Consider the following 17,462-nt stretch of genomic DNA (forward strand, 5'->3'; position numbering starts at 1 on the left):
GGACTTAAAGCCAGACAAAGCAAGATGACTAGCCAGAGGAAACCCAGAAGAACTGCCTCCAAAAGCACAGGACTCTCTGTCTCTCTCTCTGAGCCAGCCCATGCTTCCTCTGCACATATATTCTCTCTTAATAAACATTTTAGCTGTCTCACTACTTTTCATCTCTTTGCTGAATTTTTCCTTCAAAGCAGACAACAGCAGCAGCCTAGGTTCAAACCCTGGTAGGGGAACTGAGATTCCTGCTTCAAGCCATCACAGCCGAGACCACCCCACAGCCTCTCAAGATCAGCTCATATACTGCTCCATGCCTGGAGTGAGAGGGTCCCTAGCACACAGTAGATACCTCAAAAACACATGTAAATGAATTCAACTGGGAAGTGCCCCACACTTAGATACTTCAGGAAAAGTCCAAGCCTTCTATAATCTGTAGCAACGAATATAGAAAGTTCCCATAGTTTATTAAAATATCCAGATTTTGATGGAAATATTAAAAATAAAGGCAGTTGTAAGAGAGCCTTACTTATATGACAGACTCTCTTTGGTCAAATTTTAGTCTCCTCTGAACCCTCTTCCCAACCAGGCCTTGATCTTTGGATTTATACCTGTCTTTGCAATGCCCATGTGTAGCAAAAATCCTGCTAAAGCCAGTTTAGCCAGAATCTCACACTCTTTTTTTTTTTTTTCCGCTGTTCTGGGTCTTTGTTGCTATGCAGGCTTTTCTTTAGTTACAGCGTGAGGGCTTCTCTTTACGGTGACTTTTCTCGTTGCAGAGCGCAGGCTCCAGCTACACAGGCTCAGTAGTTGTGGTGCATGGGCTTGGCTGCCCCGAGGCATATGGGATCTTAGTTCCCTGATCAGGGATCAAATCCATGTCTCCTGTATCAGCAGGCGGATTCTTTACCACTGGACCACTAGGGAAGCCCAGAATCTCCCACTCTTGGTATCTGATCACCTGACACCTGATCAAATTCCTCAACCCCAGTGGTATCTGGTCACCCTGCTCTGCTTTCATCAGGAATCCTGTGGAGCCAGTTAACTGGAACCCCTTCACCCTGATGTGTCCTCATAGTAACTCTCCCTCCACTGACCCCCACCCTGCTCCTTGGCTAAAAAGCCCCCCTTGTTTATGCTCTATCTGGAACTGAGCTCAGTTCTATCCCTATTGTATTAACTCCTCAATAAGATCTGTTTTTACTGCTTTATCTGTTCTTCAGCTCTGGTTTTTCTTTAACAGTTAGATACTAAAAACTATTCTCCGCTTCTTGGGAACTTGGTTAGATCCCATTTTTGAGATCCTAGTGGTAAGTAGAGTCACATAACTAAGTATTTGCCAGTGGAATGGAAGGATGTATGCCAATCTGTGTTTAGGCTTTCAGATCACGGGTGCGCCCCCTTCACACTCTCTTCCTTCCCTCTGGCCACGATCCCTAGGGCAGCAATCCAGGTTCAGTCAAGTACACATCCCTAGGGCATGGTGGGAGCAACAACTTGGAAGGAACCTGGGGCCCTGAATGATCGGGTAAAGTAAAATTATACAACCTGGAATACTCATCTCAGACCTTCATGCAAGAGATAAACTGCTGTTATTTAAGGCAAGGCATTCCTGGCTCCCCTTTTTATTTTTTACAGTCCCCTACACACGAATGAGTTCTATTCTCACAGCACATTCATAAGTCCAACAAAGTTAGCCTAAGAAGTCAACTAACACAATCAGCTATATAGTATGTACTTTAATAGGTTTATAATACTTTTCACACAAATAATACATAAAAACAAATGCAAAAAATAAAGAGTTTTAATCTTACCATACAGAACCTTGAAAAGTAAGATAGTAGTACCAGCTACATCACCACTGCTTTTACTCTGGATTCCAGACATCCTGGGCTTGAAATAAAGCTACTGTACTACTGTACTCTATATAATACTATAAAGTACACAAAAGCACAACCACTTGTACAGGTTGCACACACATGACAATGTACAGCAGACATGTGAACTAACTTACACGACTGGACACGCGAACACATGTTCACATCTTCAAAAATTCGAAACTTAAAGGTTCATATGTAGAGGGCTTCCTGTATTTTTATTTTTTGGCCATGCTACACAGCTTGCAGGATCTTAGTTATCTGACCAGGGACCGAACCTGGGCCCATGGCAGTGAAAGCACTGAGTCCTAACCGCTGGCCCATCGGAGAATTCTCCTTGGTTCTCTTTATTATAACAGCATGCACAGAAATGACTGTATCTGTGATGATGAATTTTTCTTCAGGAAATACCCATGTTATTGTATTTTCATTGGAAATCTACTTTCACACTGAAAATAGAAACAGCCAGCAGTGCTACCATCTTAAGCCTTCAAACTATTTGCTTCAGAGTTCTTAATTACATTTTATATACATTTTCACGCCTATTTATTACACAAAGCTCTAGACAGAAGCCCTGAGGCTAAACCACACATATATAAGAAAATGTATTGTGCTTTAGCCATCATTTGAGCAATTACTGAGTTCTGCAAAGACTAGTAAGACAAGCAAAGAGAAGTATAAGACCAGCGACACTGTTATTCAAAAAAAACAATTCAAAAAAGCTTGCATGTCTGGAAACCAGAACAAGTTCATGCCACAGATTTTTACAGTTTATGCCAATTAAAGAATTTATTATATTATTAATAAATATTAATATTATTAATAAAGTAAAATGCTAAGAAGATAAACAATATACTTTTCCCAGTCTTTGCTTTTCTGGGCCTTTTTGCTCTATTTGATGGGATTACCCTCCCCACTCCTCCTTCCTGAAAGTCCTTCCTCAGCTCCTATGACATCACTCTCTTGCCTTCTTCCTGTTAGCAACTCCTCTATCTCCTGCAGGGACCCTTCTTTCTCTCTGTGCTATAATTGGCTGGTGCTCTCAGGGCTCTGGTTTTGGCCCGTTCCTCACCCCACAGCCTCTGTGTGTGACACCATTCAAGCCCACAGCTTCAGCTACCGTCTACACGCTGAACTCTCGAATCGACCTCCACCTCCCTGCAGGACAATGTTCCTGAGCCCCACAACTACTCATGAAGAGGCAGCTTCCACTATAAAGACTCTAGAGTCAGGGGAGATGTCCTTGTAAAGGGAAACATTGGGGTGCCTGGCCCCTGCTGTTTCAGCTCGGTGCCCCCCGACCTGCCAGCCCAGAAGTCTCCTTCACCAGATGGGAGTAATGGGTGCACTTCAGAATGCTCTGCCTCAGAGGAGGCTATAAAATTAATAATTCGTGAAGATGAACTGGCACCTGGGAACACAGCAGGCCCAGCTGGTGACCCAGATCCACAGTCCCAGGGGACGAAGAGTCCCAGGTGGGTCCCCTTTGCTGGAACACCTCCTCACTCTTACGCTAAACGTGTCTTTATAATGACAGTTCAGTTCAGTCACTCAGTCATGTCCGACTCTTTGCGACCCCATGAATCGCAGCACGCCAGGCCTCCCTGTCCATCACCATCTCCCGGAGTTCACTCGGACTCGTGTCCATCGAGTCAGTGATGCCATCCAGCCATCTCATCCTCGGTCATCCCCTTCTCCTCCTGCCCCCAATGCCTCCCAGCATCAGAGTCTTTTCCAATGAGTCAACTCTTTGCATGAGGTGGCCAAAGTACTGGAGTTTCAGCTTTAGCATCATTCCTTCCAAAGAAATCCCAGGGCTGATCTCCTTCAGAATGGACTGGTTGGATCTCCTTGCAGTCCGAGGGACTCTTAAGAGTCTTCTCCAACACCACAGTTCAAAAGCATCAATTCTTCGGCACTCAGCTTTCTTCACAGTCCAACTCTCACATCCATACATGACCACAGGAAAAACCATAGCCTTGACTAGACGGACCTTAGTCGGCAAAGTAATATCTCTGCTTTTCAATATGCTATCTAGGTTGGTCATAACTTTTCTTCCAAAGAGTAAGCGTCTTTTAATTTCATAGCTGCAATCACCATCAACATTTATTGTTATAAAAGATGGAATTCATTAAATGCCATTAATTAATTAAACATGTATATTATATCCACTTTCTAGAAAAGATTGAAAGTAGCTCCTAAAAATACAGAATGTGGACTAAAATAGACCTTCCTTGATGGCTCAGTGGGTAAAGAGCCTGCCTGCAATGTTCGAGACACAAGAGAGAGATGCAGGTTCAATCCCTGGGTCAGGAAGATCCCTTGGAGAAGGAAACGGCAACCCACTCCAGTATTCTTGCCTGGAAAACCTCACAGACAGAGAAGCCCAGTGGGCTACAGTCCATAGGGTCGCCCAGAATCGGACACGACTTAGCGACTAAGCGTACACACAGCACACGTTCTATCCACTCCCTAGAAAAGACTGAGAGTAGCTCCTAAAAATACAGAATGTGGACTGAAATAGTAGAACTAGGCCAAAAAGTCAAGACCAAAGGAAATGACGCAGAAGTGGCTGGGGCAGCTGGCTCCTGGGAACTGCGCCGCTTAGGTGGCAGCCGCAGAAGTGGCCTCGTCACGGGTCCTGCCATCGCCTTGGCAGAACGAGGGGCCCTGGGGCCTGACCTGGCCTTGTGACCACAACCACTCAGAGAGGAGAAAAGGCCAGGCCTGGGAGACTCCAGGCTGCTGCAGTGAATGAAACACCATTGCTCAAATTCTCAGTGGGGATCAGGTTCTGTGCTTTTCTGCATCACCACAGTTAGACCTCACCAGGATTTCACAGCTGTGGCTCAAATCTACTATGATAGATGCATGAGAGGCAATGATGACCTGTGATTCTTACTGGGCTCCTGAATTCATTCTGCAACCAACCCAGTCCAACAACCAGGCTCGGGCTGGGCACCAGTGATATAAATGGAGTACGGCCCAATGCCCTGCAGAGCCAGTGGTGTGGGAGGGCAGAAACAAGGACGCTGGGAGGAGAGCCTGCTGGTAGGGAGGAGGCTAGCCTGCTGCCCAGCGGCCCTGCCAAATGAACTCCTTCCCTGGGAACAGCCAGGTGGTCCCCAGAGCCCTCAGGGTGCCCAGGGGCCTTCCAGCATCAGCTGACTGGCCTGGGGGCAGACCCATTGTCCCACCTGAGATTCTGAAGCCCAGACAGAGAAAGGCGAGCAGAAGCTAAGAGCTGCCTACTGGAGCAGGGTACCTCCCACAAACCCTGTGAGGCTGATCTGGGTCCAGCCAGCTCAGAGGCCCAGCGGTCCATCTGTCCCTGGGTTGTTCAAAGTCCTGTACAATGACAAGACTGAGTCAGCTGTTAACACACTGAACCTCTGCTGTGCCGAAGGAGAGAAGCCACTTCCCCTAGCCACCCTCCCGTCACCCTGGATGCTCCAGCCCAGTAACTAAAGGGTTAACACCCAGCACAGCAAGTGGCCTCTATCCCTGCCCTAAACATAAGGCTAGTTAAGGTCTGGCCATTAAATATTTTGTTCTGAGGCCCTTCCTGTACATCCCTCTTTTCAGGTAGAGTGAGACAGTGCTGGTGCCTGATACAAGCAGAGAAGCTCTCCTAACGCAGTGGGAGAGGTTTCCTAGAAGGGGTGCCATCTCAGAGGGTCTTGGAGGAGCTATAGGAGGGGACCAGCAAGCTGAACCACAGGTGCAAAGGCCTGAAGGGTGAAGAGCCAGCAGGCAGTGGTGGGCAGGGGCAGAGGGTCCCAGCGGAAAGGCTGCACAGAGGGCTAGAGATGAGGAAGAAAGCCAATGACTGCACACGGGCTGGACTCCACCCAGGAGGTTTTCCAGGCTGTGGGACATGAGGACATGCATCCATGCTTGTTGAACACAGAGGAGAAGACACAAATTCCTAGGCTTCGAGCTTTGTGACCTCCAGCAGGAAATGAAAGCCTAGAGTCATGTGGTATTTCATGATGTTTTTACGTAAAATGGTTCACTTCCTCTTCCCTGTGATATTAGACAATAAGAAGGCTGAGATGCAAAGGGTTAGCCTGGAACTCCTGGGTTCACACTGCAGTCTCCTGTGAATGGACAGCCCTGGCTGCTGGGGGGCAATGGTTCCACCAGGCTGGTACCCACAGCATTCCATCACCATAACATCTTCCCCATGGAGTACTTCCCCGTCTCCGTCCTTCATTCATTAAACTCTGCCTGGGAGATAAGGAGACCCCAACACACCTGCTGAGGCCTGGCCCACCGCTTTACCGCTAACCGTGCCTCTCACTTTAGAGCCATGCCATTTCCACATGCACACTTCTGCTCTCTTTTCAAGTATTTTTCATCCTAAAGGCTGTCACCCAAGAGCAGGTCGTCTCTCCTCCTGGCAAGAATGGAAAGCCTGACGTGATGCTCTCCCTGTAAATGACTTTGCAGCTGGTGATATTCAGCCTTCTCATCCCACTTACTCCTCACCCCAGCTCTGCATGGTCAGCATTATCATCCCCATTTTAGAAACGGAAGGCTGAGACCCAGAGAGAGTAAGGGACATACCTGCAGCCCTGAGTGGAACAGCCACGCCAGGGTCTGAGGACTCCTGGCCCAGAGCAAGGAGTGTCTCAACTGTTTCCTAAACTAAACAACAGCAGGGAGGGAGACTGTAGATAGCAGACTGGCCAGGGCTCAAATCTCAGTTTATCTGCTGTGTGGCCTCAGACAGGTGTCTTCACCTCTCTGGGCCTCTGTCCTCACCTCTCTGGGCCTCTGTCCTCTCAACTGTGAAATGGGATTAACCTGCAGGATCATTCTGAAGATCCAAATCCTGGCAAACAGTACTCACTGGATGTGCACAGGCCACTTCCCCATCCTGTTATCTTGTTTTGAATAGTTTTCTAGTCACTCTTTTGATCTGAAAAGAGATTCTTTTCAATGACTTTTAAGAAAAGTGCGATTTACCTGTTAGCCACCAGAGTGCAGTCAATTTCCGGGCGCTTCGTTTTGGGAATGGCGTACAGTGGGTACCTGTCCCCGTGTCGAATGAACACGTGCACAGAGACCAGCTTAAAATGATGCGGAGCATGGCCTGCGTGAGAAAAGCACGTTGCCTGGTTGTCACTCAGGAACGGTCTATCCTTTCAGCTTGCAGAGGCTGGGAGGGGTGACCCTGGTGGAAGGGTGCCTTGCTGGGTTGGAGTGAGGGGGGCCTGCTGACTCCCTCACAAGGAAGGGCAGAGGAACGTAAGAGGGCTGCTTATGCCCCAGAGTCCCAGCACTCACAGGGAGGCTTTGGGGTGTGGCTGGGGGCTGGAGATCAGTGAAGCGGGGGCAAGACTGCTCAGGTAGCCTCACTCACATCCACAGACCAGGGGGAGGCCCATGGAAGTACTGGAAACCATGACTTCTGCTTTAAATCTTTCTCTTGTGAAACAAGACTGGGCAGAAAGAGATAAATACTCAACATCTTCTTTGACTTACTTTCAGAAAAGCAGAAGTCAACAGAGAAACCATATTTTCCTACACCTTTAATGCCGGACACCAGCGGGGTATGATGTGGGAGTCCTAAGCCCTGAGAGAGCCCACCTGGGAAAGAGTTGAGCTGAGGGTGACCCCCTAGAACCCCTCAAGGCCACCTTTCTGCTCATTCTCACTGAAAATCAGGATGACGGCAAACAACTGTGGAGGCCTTGTTATGCACCTCATGCTGCTCAAAGCAGTTACTTACTCGTCCCAGCAGCCCTGTCTGTGAGTAGGGATGGCTTGTTATGCCCATTTTACAGATGAGGAAACTAAGACCTGGGAACTCATTCAAGGGCACAGCCCAGTGGCGACTGTAGGATTGGAGGCCCGGCTGTCTAGCTCCTTAGATGCTGTGTGAAGATGCTACCATGTCGGGCTGCACAGCCGGCCTACCTTCCATGCTGCGCTCAGCCACACCTGGAATGTTGCAGTACAAAAGGGCTTCATATACCGGGTCCATCACGGGGGGCTCCGTTGCTGGGTCAGGCATGATTCTTTTTCGATTCTTGCTGGTCACTCCATTCTTGGTTGTCAGCACTGGGATCAGGTGGACTGCAGGGAAAGCAAAGTAGGTCAGGAAACATGTGGTCATGGAGGGCATAAGCCAGCTAGAGGACCTCAGAGGGCAGCTAGATTTTCATCGGAATTCACCTCTCTCTCAGAATTAGGCTGGACTTCAATGCATCAATAGAAAAATGTCAGTTTCCCATTCAAGAACTCTTAAAAAAATTTTTTTTAATTTATTTTTTAATTGAAGGAAAACTGCTTGACAATGTTGTGCCATTTTCTGCCGTACAACACAAATCAGGCATAATTATATATGTGTGCTGTGCTCATTTAGTCATGTCCAACTCTCTGCAACCTAGGGACTGTAGCCCGCCAGGCTTCTCTGTCCATGGGATTCTCCAGGCAAGAATACTGGAGGGGGTTGCTGTGCCCTCCTCCAGGGGATCTTCCCGACCTAGGAATTGAACCCGTATCTCCGGTGTCTCCTGCACTGCAGGCAGGTTCTTTACCCACTGAGCCACCTGGGAAGCCCATAATTATATATAAATATCTTTAAAAACTACTTATTTATTTGGCTGTATTGGGTCTTAGTTGTAGCACATGGGCTCTTCATAGCAGTGTGCAGACTCTCTAGTTTTGGGATCTTAGTTCCCTGATCAGGGATCGAACCCATGTCTCCTGCACTGGAAGATGGGTTCTTAACCACTGAACTACAGGGAAGCCTTGAGTCCCCTCCAAGCCCTGCCTCTTTCTCAACACCCTCCTCCTCCCCTTGTCAATAATTATCTATGCAACACCAGATGGGCCACTCAGAGAGAGGGGGCCTCACCCACAGTGGTGAAGGAAGAACTTACTAACTTCATGCAATCTGATTACTTCGTTCTGAACACCCTTTGAATTCTGGTAAATACTAAGGCGGAAAGCCATTATCTACCGAGTGCCTATGAAGTGCTAGACATGTGTCTGTCATATCTCATTTAATACCATCTGCCTTGCACTCTGGGGCCCCCTGAGCCCAAGCATGGGTATCTGCTCATTAATTCTCAAGAGACTATTTTACAGTGAAGAGAGCCACAGACCCAAGGCAAGGCTGAGGCAACTGCCCAAGGTGTATGTGCTGGAGGGAAGACATCTCAATCTCACCCATCTGTCCCAAGGCCAGGTTCTCCTCCACCCCCATCTGCTGGATGTTATGGATGGACACTGCATCTGTTATGCTTGTCCAGACAGCACCCCTCTTTCTGTTGGGGAACCACTCCTTCCCTGCCTTGTGGTTCAGCTGAACTGCCAGTCACAATGTCAAGTACAATACAGACAAGAAGAGGGGACTCCTTTTCTCCTGGACACTGATATCTAAGAACAGAAACCCAGGGCTGCCCCAGTCATTTGTCCCTCCATGGACAGCCTCTGCCTGCAGTGGCCAGAGCATAAATGAGGAGAATTATCAGAGAGAAAGAGGAAGGAAGATCTGAAGACATCCACCCTCTGGTCCCTGGGTCCAGATGTGGCTAAAGTGCCCATTTGATGTCCCAGTTCTGTAAGCCGAGAAAGTCTGCTTATTACTTAAGCTAGTCTCACTTGAGCTTCTGTTCCTTTCAACCAAATGAGTCCTGGTTTTTACATTTTATCAATTATTTACAAGCAACTGTGAGTCCATCTCCTAGGTTAGTAGTACTCGATCTTTCAAAGAGTTCCCAATTTGGAACTACCTACAATAATAATCGTTGTATTTTTACCATCACCAACTGAGGGAATATGTGAAAATAGGTGTGCCCATGAATCATTAAGAGGAGATGAAGAAGAGGTAGCAAGAATACACAGAAGAACTATACAAAAAATGTTCTTAGTGACCCAGATAACCACTCTGGCACTCACCTACAGCCAGACATCTGAGTGTGAAGTCAAATGAGCCTTAGGAACCATTACTACAAACAAAGCTAGTAGAGGTGATGGAATTCCAGTTGAACTATTTCAAATCCTAAAAGATGATGCTGTTAAAGTACTTGACTCAATGTGTCAGCAAATTAGTAGTGGCTACAGGACTGGAAAAGGTCAGTTTTCATTCCAATCCCAAAGAAAGGCAATGCCCCAAAATGTTCAAATTACCACACATTGCGTGCATTTCACATGCTAGCAAGATTATGCTCAAAATCCTTCAAGCGACGCTTCAAACAGTATGTGAACTGAGAACTTCCAGATGTAAAAGTTGGAATTAGAAAAGTCAGGAGAACCAGAGATCAAATTGCCAACATCCACTGGATCACAGAAAAAGCAAGAGAATTCCAAAAAAATCTACTTCTGCTTCACTGACTATGCTAAACCCTTTGACTGTGTGTATCACCACAAACTGTGGAAAATTTTTAAAAAGATGTAAATATCTGCCATCTTACCTGCCTCCTGAGAAATGTGCATGCAGGTCAAGAAGCAACAGTTAGTACTGGACATGGAACAACAGACTGGTTCCAAATTGGGAAAGGAGTACATCAAGGATGCATATTGTCACCCTGATTATTTAACTTATATGCAGAGTACATCATGCGAAATGCCAGGCTGGATGAATCACAAGCTGGAATCAAGATTGCGAGGAGAAATATCACCAACCTTAGACATGCAAATGATAACATTTTAATGGCAGAAAGTGAACAGGAACTAATGAGCCTCTTGGTGAAGGTGAAAGAGGAGAGTGAAAAACTTAAAACTCAACATTAAAAAAACTAAGATCATGGCATCTGGTCCCATCACTTCATGGCAAATAGATGGGGAAACAATGGAAACAACAAGAGACTTTATCTTCTTGGGCTCCAAAATCACTGTGGACAGTGACTGCAGCCATGAAATTAAAAGATGCTTGTTCCTTAGAAGAAAAGCTGACCAACCTAGACAGCGTATTAAAAAGCAGAGACACCACTTTACCGACAAAGGTCTGTCTAGTCAAAGCTATGGTTTTTCCAGTAGTCATATACAGATGTGAGAGCTGGACCATAAAGAACTCTGAGCGCTGAAGAATTGATGTTTTTGAACTGTGGTGTTGGAGAAGACTCTTGAGAGTCCCTTGTACAGCAATGAGATCAAATCAGTCAATCCTAAAGGAAATCAACCCTGAATATTCACTGGAAGGACTGACACTGAAGCTGAAGCTCCAATACTTTGGCCACTTGGTGCGAAGAGCCGATACACTGGAAAAGATCCTGATGCGGGGGATTGAGGGCAAGAGGAGAAGAGGATGACAGACAATAAGATGGTTGGATGGCCACTGACTCAAATTTGAGCAAGCTCAGGGAGATAGTGAAGGACAGGGAAGCCTGGCGTGCTGCAGTTCATAGGGTTGCAGAGAGTTGAACATGACTTGGCAACTGAACAACAACAACAATGAATCATTTAACTTCTTCTTAATCATCATATAATATAAATGCATACATTTGAACAATAGCTAAAACAGGGTTCAATCACCAGTCTAAAACAACTTAAATTCCCTAACTACTTCTACAAATTTTCCTAATATTTAAAGTTTTCCTTTGGCAAACATGTTATAAACAAAGGTATAAGATAGGCAATCCACCAAGAAGAAAATATTTACAACATATATAACAAACTATTTAATATTCAAAGTGCACAAATCTCCTAAAATTGAAAAATTAAAAAGGATATGAGCAGGCTAATTATAGAAAAATAAATCTCAGGGCAATAAACATACAAAAAAAATGTTCAATATTATACATACTTTAAAAATACAAATGAAACAATAGGATAGGATTTCTTCCATCCCATCAGATTAGAAATCCACATTATAACAATAATATCAGTATTGGCCAGGGTTTGAAACCTACGTTTCCCTATATTTCAGGTGAGAGAAGTTGAAAGGACTTTTAGGAAGGAGTATTTGCCAATCACCACCAAAATGTTACATGTACTTTATCCATGACCCTATTATTCTATCTCCTGGAATCTATTCAACAAAAATATCAATTCCCATCACCAAGACATATGGCCAAAGAGGTTCACTGCAGCACTGTATATAATAACACAAAAAAGGGAAATGACCTAAATATCTTTTATCAGCAGAACAGAATGTAACACCCACAGTGGAATATTCTGTCAAGGTTAAAAAGAATGAAAAATAATAAAAGATTCTTTGATTTTTGTGAATAAACCAAGTCACTGGATATTCACATAATCCTTTTTATGGAAAGAAAAAATTAACCATAAGTATATGAATATATAGGCATTTTTATTATGTAAATGAACAGAAAAATGTCTACAAGGACATTCCCCAAAAGTGCCTTTGGGGAATGGGTAGAATGGGGTGTAAAGAAGTATTTTCACTTGTTTTTCTGACTGTCTACATTGTTTTATAAATCCATCCATATATATATGTAGATACTGACATGTATTTACAATAAGCATATGTTACATACTATTTACATTCTATATGTATACAAATATATGTATATTTCTATCATGTCTAGATATATTGACTTTTTTTTTCAATAAGCATATTTTCATTCCTTACTTATGATGAAACAACAACCACAGAGCTAGAGCTGGCCCTTCACCAACTAAAGAAGCCCTTCAGTTTGTCCTAAACCCACTCTCTTCCTAACAGTTAGGAAGGTCTGGAACTGCTAACACACAGCTCAAGTGTCCAAAGGTAATTTACCATGGTGGGGAGAATTTGTGCCAGAACAAGAGGACAATAAAAAGTATACGTCATAATTAGCCTCCAATTAAAATAAATAAATTAATTCAAAAATAAAATAAAGAAGGGGGGGGGGAGTCCATGTCCTAAGGCAGCATGTTAATGACCCAGCCCTTCCAGCCATGTGGCACCCCTCAGTCCTTGATTCTGATCTTTCATTAAGCAGTACCAGGTGCTGGCCCCTTGGCCATGCCTGTGGGCACACTCCCTTTGAATCTGGGCCACTTAGCTGAAGCTAAGGAGACATAAAACAAGTGACCCTGGGACAGAGGGGCATGGGTCCCTAAGCATCCCAGAGTCCTCACAGTTTGCTGGTTTATTTGAGAGCACATGGGATAAGGCCTGTTGGAACTGCTATAAGCCGAGTGTTTGCTGTGCTGTGCTCAGACGTGCTCAGTTATGTCCAACTCTTTGCGACCCTATGGACTGTAGCCCACCAGGCTTCTCTGCCCATGGCATTTTCCCAGCAAGAATATTGGAGTGGGTTGCCATTACCCACTCCAGGGATCTTCTGGGCCCAGGGACTGACCTGCATCTCCTGGGTCTCCTGTGCTGGCAGGTAGATTCTTTATCATTCATTGCACCATTTGGGAAGCCTAAGCTGAGTGTTCATGCTCCCCCAAATTCACATGTTAAAATCCTAACTGCCAGTGTGATGGTATTTGGAGGAGGGGCCTTGGGGAGTAATTCAGTCAAGAGGGTGGAGTCCTCATGAATGTGATTAGCCATTATAAGAGAGATCCCAGACAGCTGCCACCCCCATTTCTGTAATGTGAGGTTACAGCAAAAAGAGGGCTAAGGGCAGACTTAGGTGTAAGGGAGCATCCTGGGGCTGGAGGATGCGGCTTCTTCTGGCAGGCCTCCCCAGCTCCTCCACTGCCCTGAGGACACGTAGGAACTCTGCTGATCCCACGCAGCTCATATGTCACTGGGTAAGAAAAAGGAACTGTAGGCGCATCAGAAGGAACAGTGGGCAGTCAAACAGATGGAAGAATAACGAGGAGTCATGTAGGCGTAAAAAGCTCCACGAACAGACACGAGTGCCCTGGGGCCACTGTATCGTTGTGGCCAACACAATGACACAATAGGAGACACCTTTTATTAATATTTAACTCGGTATCAATGGGCACGTTTTCTTTGTGGTGTGATTTCCCAATAGAAGACTTCATACGCCACCTGGGGATATGAGTCTCTCCCATTTGTGTCTGCTGTACCTGTTCATCACATCTATAATCATTTTCATCCCGTCATCACATCCATAAACCTTCTTGTATAAAAAGATGCCAGTTACGTCTCAAGGTCAAAGAATGGCAGAGAACATGACCTCTAAAGCAGTCCCTTGGGCCCCCTCACACGCAAAAGCAACTAGCAAACTTCTCAGAATGAGAGTAAGACAATCAGATGCTGTTTCATGTAGGCCCCTCCCTTGTCTCACCACCCACCTCATCCCTCAATGCACAGAGGAAGGATCCATGTGCCTCATTACCAAACATCCCTGTAGCTGTGACTAGAATTCAAACCAAACTGGCTGGTGCTGCTTTCTCCAGCCTTATACCTCACCTCATCCTAGGAAGAGCAACCATCAGTCAGGCATGAACCTCAGGCAGAGGCAGGTCAAGGGACTTGCCTGGGGTCACTTGCCCTGTAAGCCTGTTGACCTGCCAGGCCTGGTATTTAGGCATCTCCCATCCAGCTATCCAACATTTATTGAGCATCTACTAGGAATTCTTCAGAGAATAAAAGACTCCAGTTGCTGTCCTTCTGCCAGAGCTTACAATCCAGTTGAGGAGGGTGGTAAGATATTAAATAAGAAAACGGGAGCAGAAAGCATATGGGGACATGTCCTTCTCAGCCACAGTGCCTCTGCATACCCTGGGGGCTGGTTTGGGGGTATGGGTGTAGGAATAATGCAGAAACAAACCGGATATAGAGGAGAAACTGGGAAGTCACCACAAGAGTGATCAAGAAGAGGCTCGGAAGAAATACCATCTATCAACAAGTCTCAGCTCAGCAGCCAACTTGATGAACATGTCTGAAGAGAGATGTTTCATCCAACAATGAACTGCTTCTTTTAATTTTTATCTATTCTATTGAAGACCCCCATGGGAGAGAAGAAAGGAGAGAAAGAACGAGTCCAGAGTCAGGGTCAGATCATGACCCTAACCCCTAGGGTGTGAGCTCCTTCTTGTCTGGCCTTGGTTTCAGGCCCCTTAGTTATTCTACATGCTCAGCAGGTTGTGTGTGTGCAGCCAGTCATGATCTGGGAATCACTGTGACTTCACGAAGACAGGTCAGTGCCTCTCTTCCAGGGCACCAAGCCCATGCCCACCATCTCCAGCTCCTCACTCCATATGGGGGCTCTGGCCCAGGGCAGGGGACAAGAATTTACCTGCTTCCAGGCCTCTTCTCACCTGCTCTAGCATTCAGAACCTGCTGTATGCTGCCCTTTACAGGAGATTCTGATGGAGGGTCAGAGAACCACCTCTCCTTCCCTTCTGTAGATGGCTCCTCTCCCAGGTCAACCCCATGCTGTGGTGGGGGTGGTCATGACCCTCCTCCAGGACCCTGTCCTTGCCATGCTGGTCCCAGGGATGGGACCTGGCATTAGCCAACTGGGTCAATAAAGGCCCTTTCCAGGAAAGACAGCTTCCCCACATGGAGGAATCAGGTGGCCCCAGAACCCCTGCCTCCTGCCATCCCTGCCCTAGTCATTTAGTTATCCTGCTGCTGTTTAGTTATCAACTCTTCCTCTGATTATACAGACACCCTGGCAGGTTGAAGTCAGGTATCTAGGATCCACAGGTGTCCCAGGGCAGGTGGGCAAGTGTTGGCCGACCCATCTCCACCACTCTGGGTTCAGCTGCCCCACAGGTCTCACCACTGACTGGACCAGCAAAGAACCTGGTGGGGCCAAGGTATGGTCCCACCACCTGCTTTTCACCTTCCTAGCTCCAGAGTCTGCTTCACCCTTGTTGGGACCTCAGCCCTGGGCTGATCACCTTCCTAAACGACTGTAGTCACGTCACCCTTGCATCACTCAAGTCTGTCCTGAGTCAGCCCTGCAGCCATAATTCCTTTAAATAGTTCAGCTCACCCAACTATTTAACGTACCTTTCTATAAGTTAAACACCCCTAATCCTGTCACCTGATTTCTGCAATTTCTTCCTCCCCAAAGCTCAAAAGGTTCTTGAATTCTCTTTGTCTTTAATTTGTGCCAATTTGATTACTATGTGTCTCAATGTGTTCCTCCTTGGGTTTATCATGGCTGGGACACTGTGTGCTTCCTGGACTTGGTTAACTATTTCCTTTCACATTTTAGTTAAGTCTTCAGCTATTAACTCTTTAAATATTTTCTCGGGTCCTTTCTCTCTTTTCCTTCTGGGCCCCCTAAAATATAAATGTTGGCGTGTTTTTATGTTGTCCCAGAGACCGTTTTTGTTTCTTTTCATTATTTTTTCTATATTTTGGGGCACTGATTGCCACCATGCTGTCTTCCAGAACTTCTGTCTCAGCTCCTCTGCTACTGATTCTTCTAGTGTATTATTCATCTCTGTTTGTTCCTTAGTTTTTCATTGGTAAACATTTCTTGCATCTTCTCCATTCTTTTTCTGAGATTCTGGATCAACGTCACTATCATTATTCTGAATTCTTTTTCTGGAAGACTGCCTATCTCCGCTTCATTTAGCTGTTTTTCTGGGGTTTTATCTTGTTCCTTCATCTGGGAGATAACCCTCTGCCTTTTCATTTCGATTAACTTTCCGGATTGTGTGGGTTTTGTTCTGCAGGCTGTGGGACTGTAGTTGTTCTTCCTTATTCTGTCTTCCCTCTGGTGAATGAGGCTATAAGAGGCTTGTGCAAGCTTCCTAATGAGAAAGACTGGTGGTGGAAAACACTGAGTCTTGCTCTGATGGGCAGGACCATGCTCAGTAAAACTTTAATCCAGTTGTCTGCTGATGGGGTGGGGGTGGCACACTCTCCCTGTTAGTGGTTTGGCCTGAGGCGACCCTGCTGTGGACTCTATGGCTCTATGGTAGGGCTGATGGTGAACTCCAAGAGGGCTCACACCAAGGGGCACCTTCCAGGACTGCTGCTGCCAGTGCCCCTGTCCCCACAGTGAGCCACTGCCAACCCACACCTCCACAGGAGACCCTCCAACACCAGCAGGTAGCTCTGGTTCAGTCTCCCGTGGGGTCACTGTTCCTTTCCCTTGGGTCCTGGTGTGCACAAGATTTTGTTTGTGCCCCCCAAGAGTGGAGTCTGTTTCCCCCAGTCCTGTGGAAGTCCTGCAATCAAATCCTGCTGGCCTTCAAAGTCTGATTCCCTGGGTATTCCCAGTCCCTTTGCCAGACCCCCGGGCTGGGAAGCCTGATGTGGGGGCTCAGAACTTTCACAACAGTGGGAGAACTTCTTTGGTGTTATCATTCTCCAGTTTGTGAGCTGCCAACCCAGTGGGTTTGGGATTTGATTTTATCATGATTGTGCCCCTCCTTCTGTCTTGCTGAGGTTTCTCCTTTGTCTTTGGATGTGGGGTATCTTTCTTTGGTGGATTCAGCATCCTTCTGTTGTAGGTTATTCAACAGCTAGTTGCCCTGAATTCTCTTTACTGGAGTTGCTCTAACAGACAACTCCCATAATTCCCTTAGGCTTCCTTAATCCACTAACGTGTCTTTAATGTTCTTTCTTTCTCTAGCCTGCACTGAGTATAAAAATGTGTGTGATTCTCAAATAAAAACCAGAGCCAGACCACCAGAGCCCCACAATGGGAGTGGGGGTGTTCACAGGGTTGAGGACTCAGCTCCTGCCCTAGGCTGTTTGTTCCAAGTTCTTATCTTCTCCCTGCCCGACCCCCTTCTGACATC

The 17,462-nt window shown here is 46.2% G+C and overlaps 1 protein-coding gene across 1 annotated transcript in view; it reads right to left on the bottom strand.

The window, feature by feature from the left end:
* Positions 1-17,462, bottom strand: part of PXYLP1 (2-phosphoxylose phosphatase 1) — a 41,911-nt gene that overhangs the window by 8,226 nt on the left and 16,223 nt on the right. Inside the window, exons 2-3 of the mRNA XM_068986867.1 lie at positions 7,794-7,952; positions 6,840-6,966 (exon numbers count right to left, since the gene is read on the bottom strand). Of these exons, the coding sequence (XP_068842968.1) occupies positions 6,840-6,966; positions 7,794-7,952 (286 nt within the window). The remainder of the gene's footprint in view (positions 1-6,839; positions 6,967-7,793; positions 7,953-17,462) is intronic.

The sequence above is a fragment of the Capricornis sumatraensis genome, chromosome 1 (genome assembly GCF_032405125.1).
Source record: "Capricornis sumatraensis isolate serow.1 chromosome 1, serow.2, whole genome shotgun sequence".
NCBI lineage: Eukaryota > Metazoa > Chordata > Mammalia > Artiodactyla > Bovidae > Capricornis > Capricornis sumatraensis.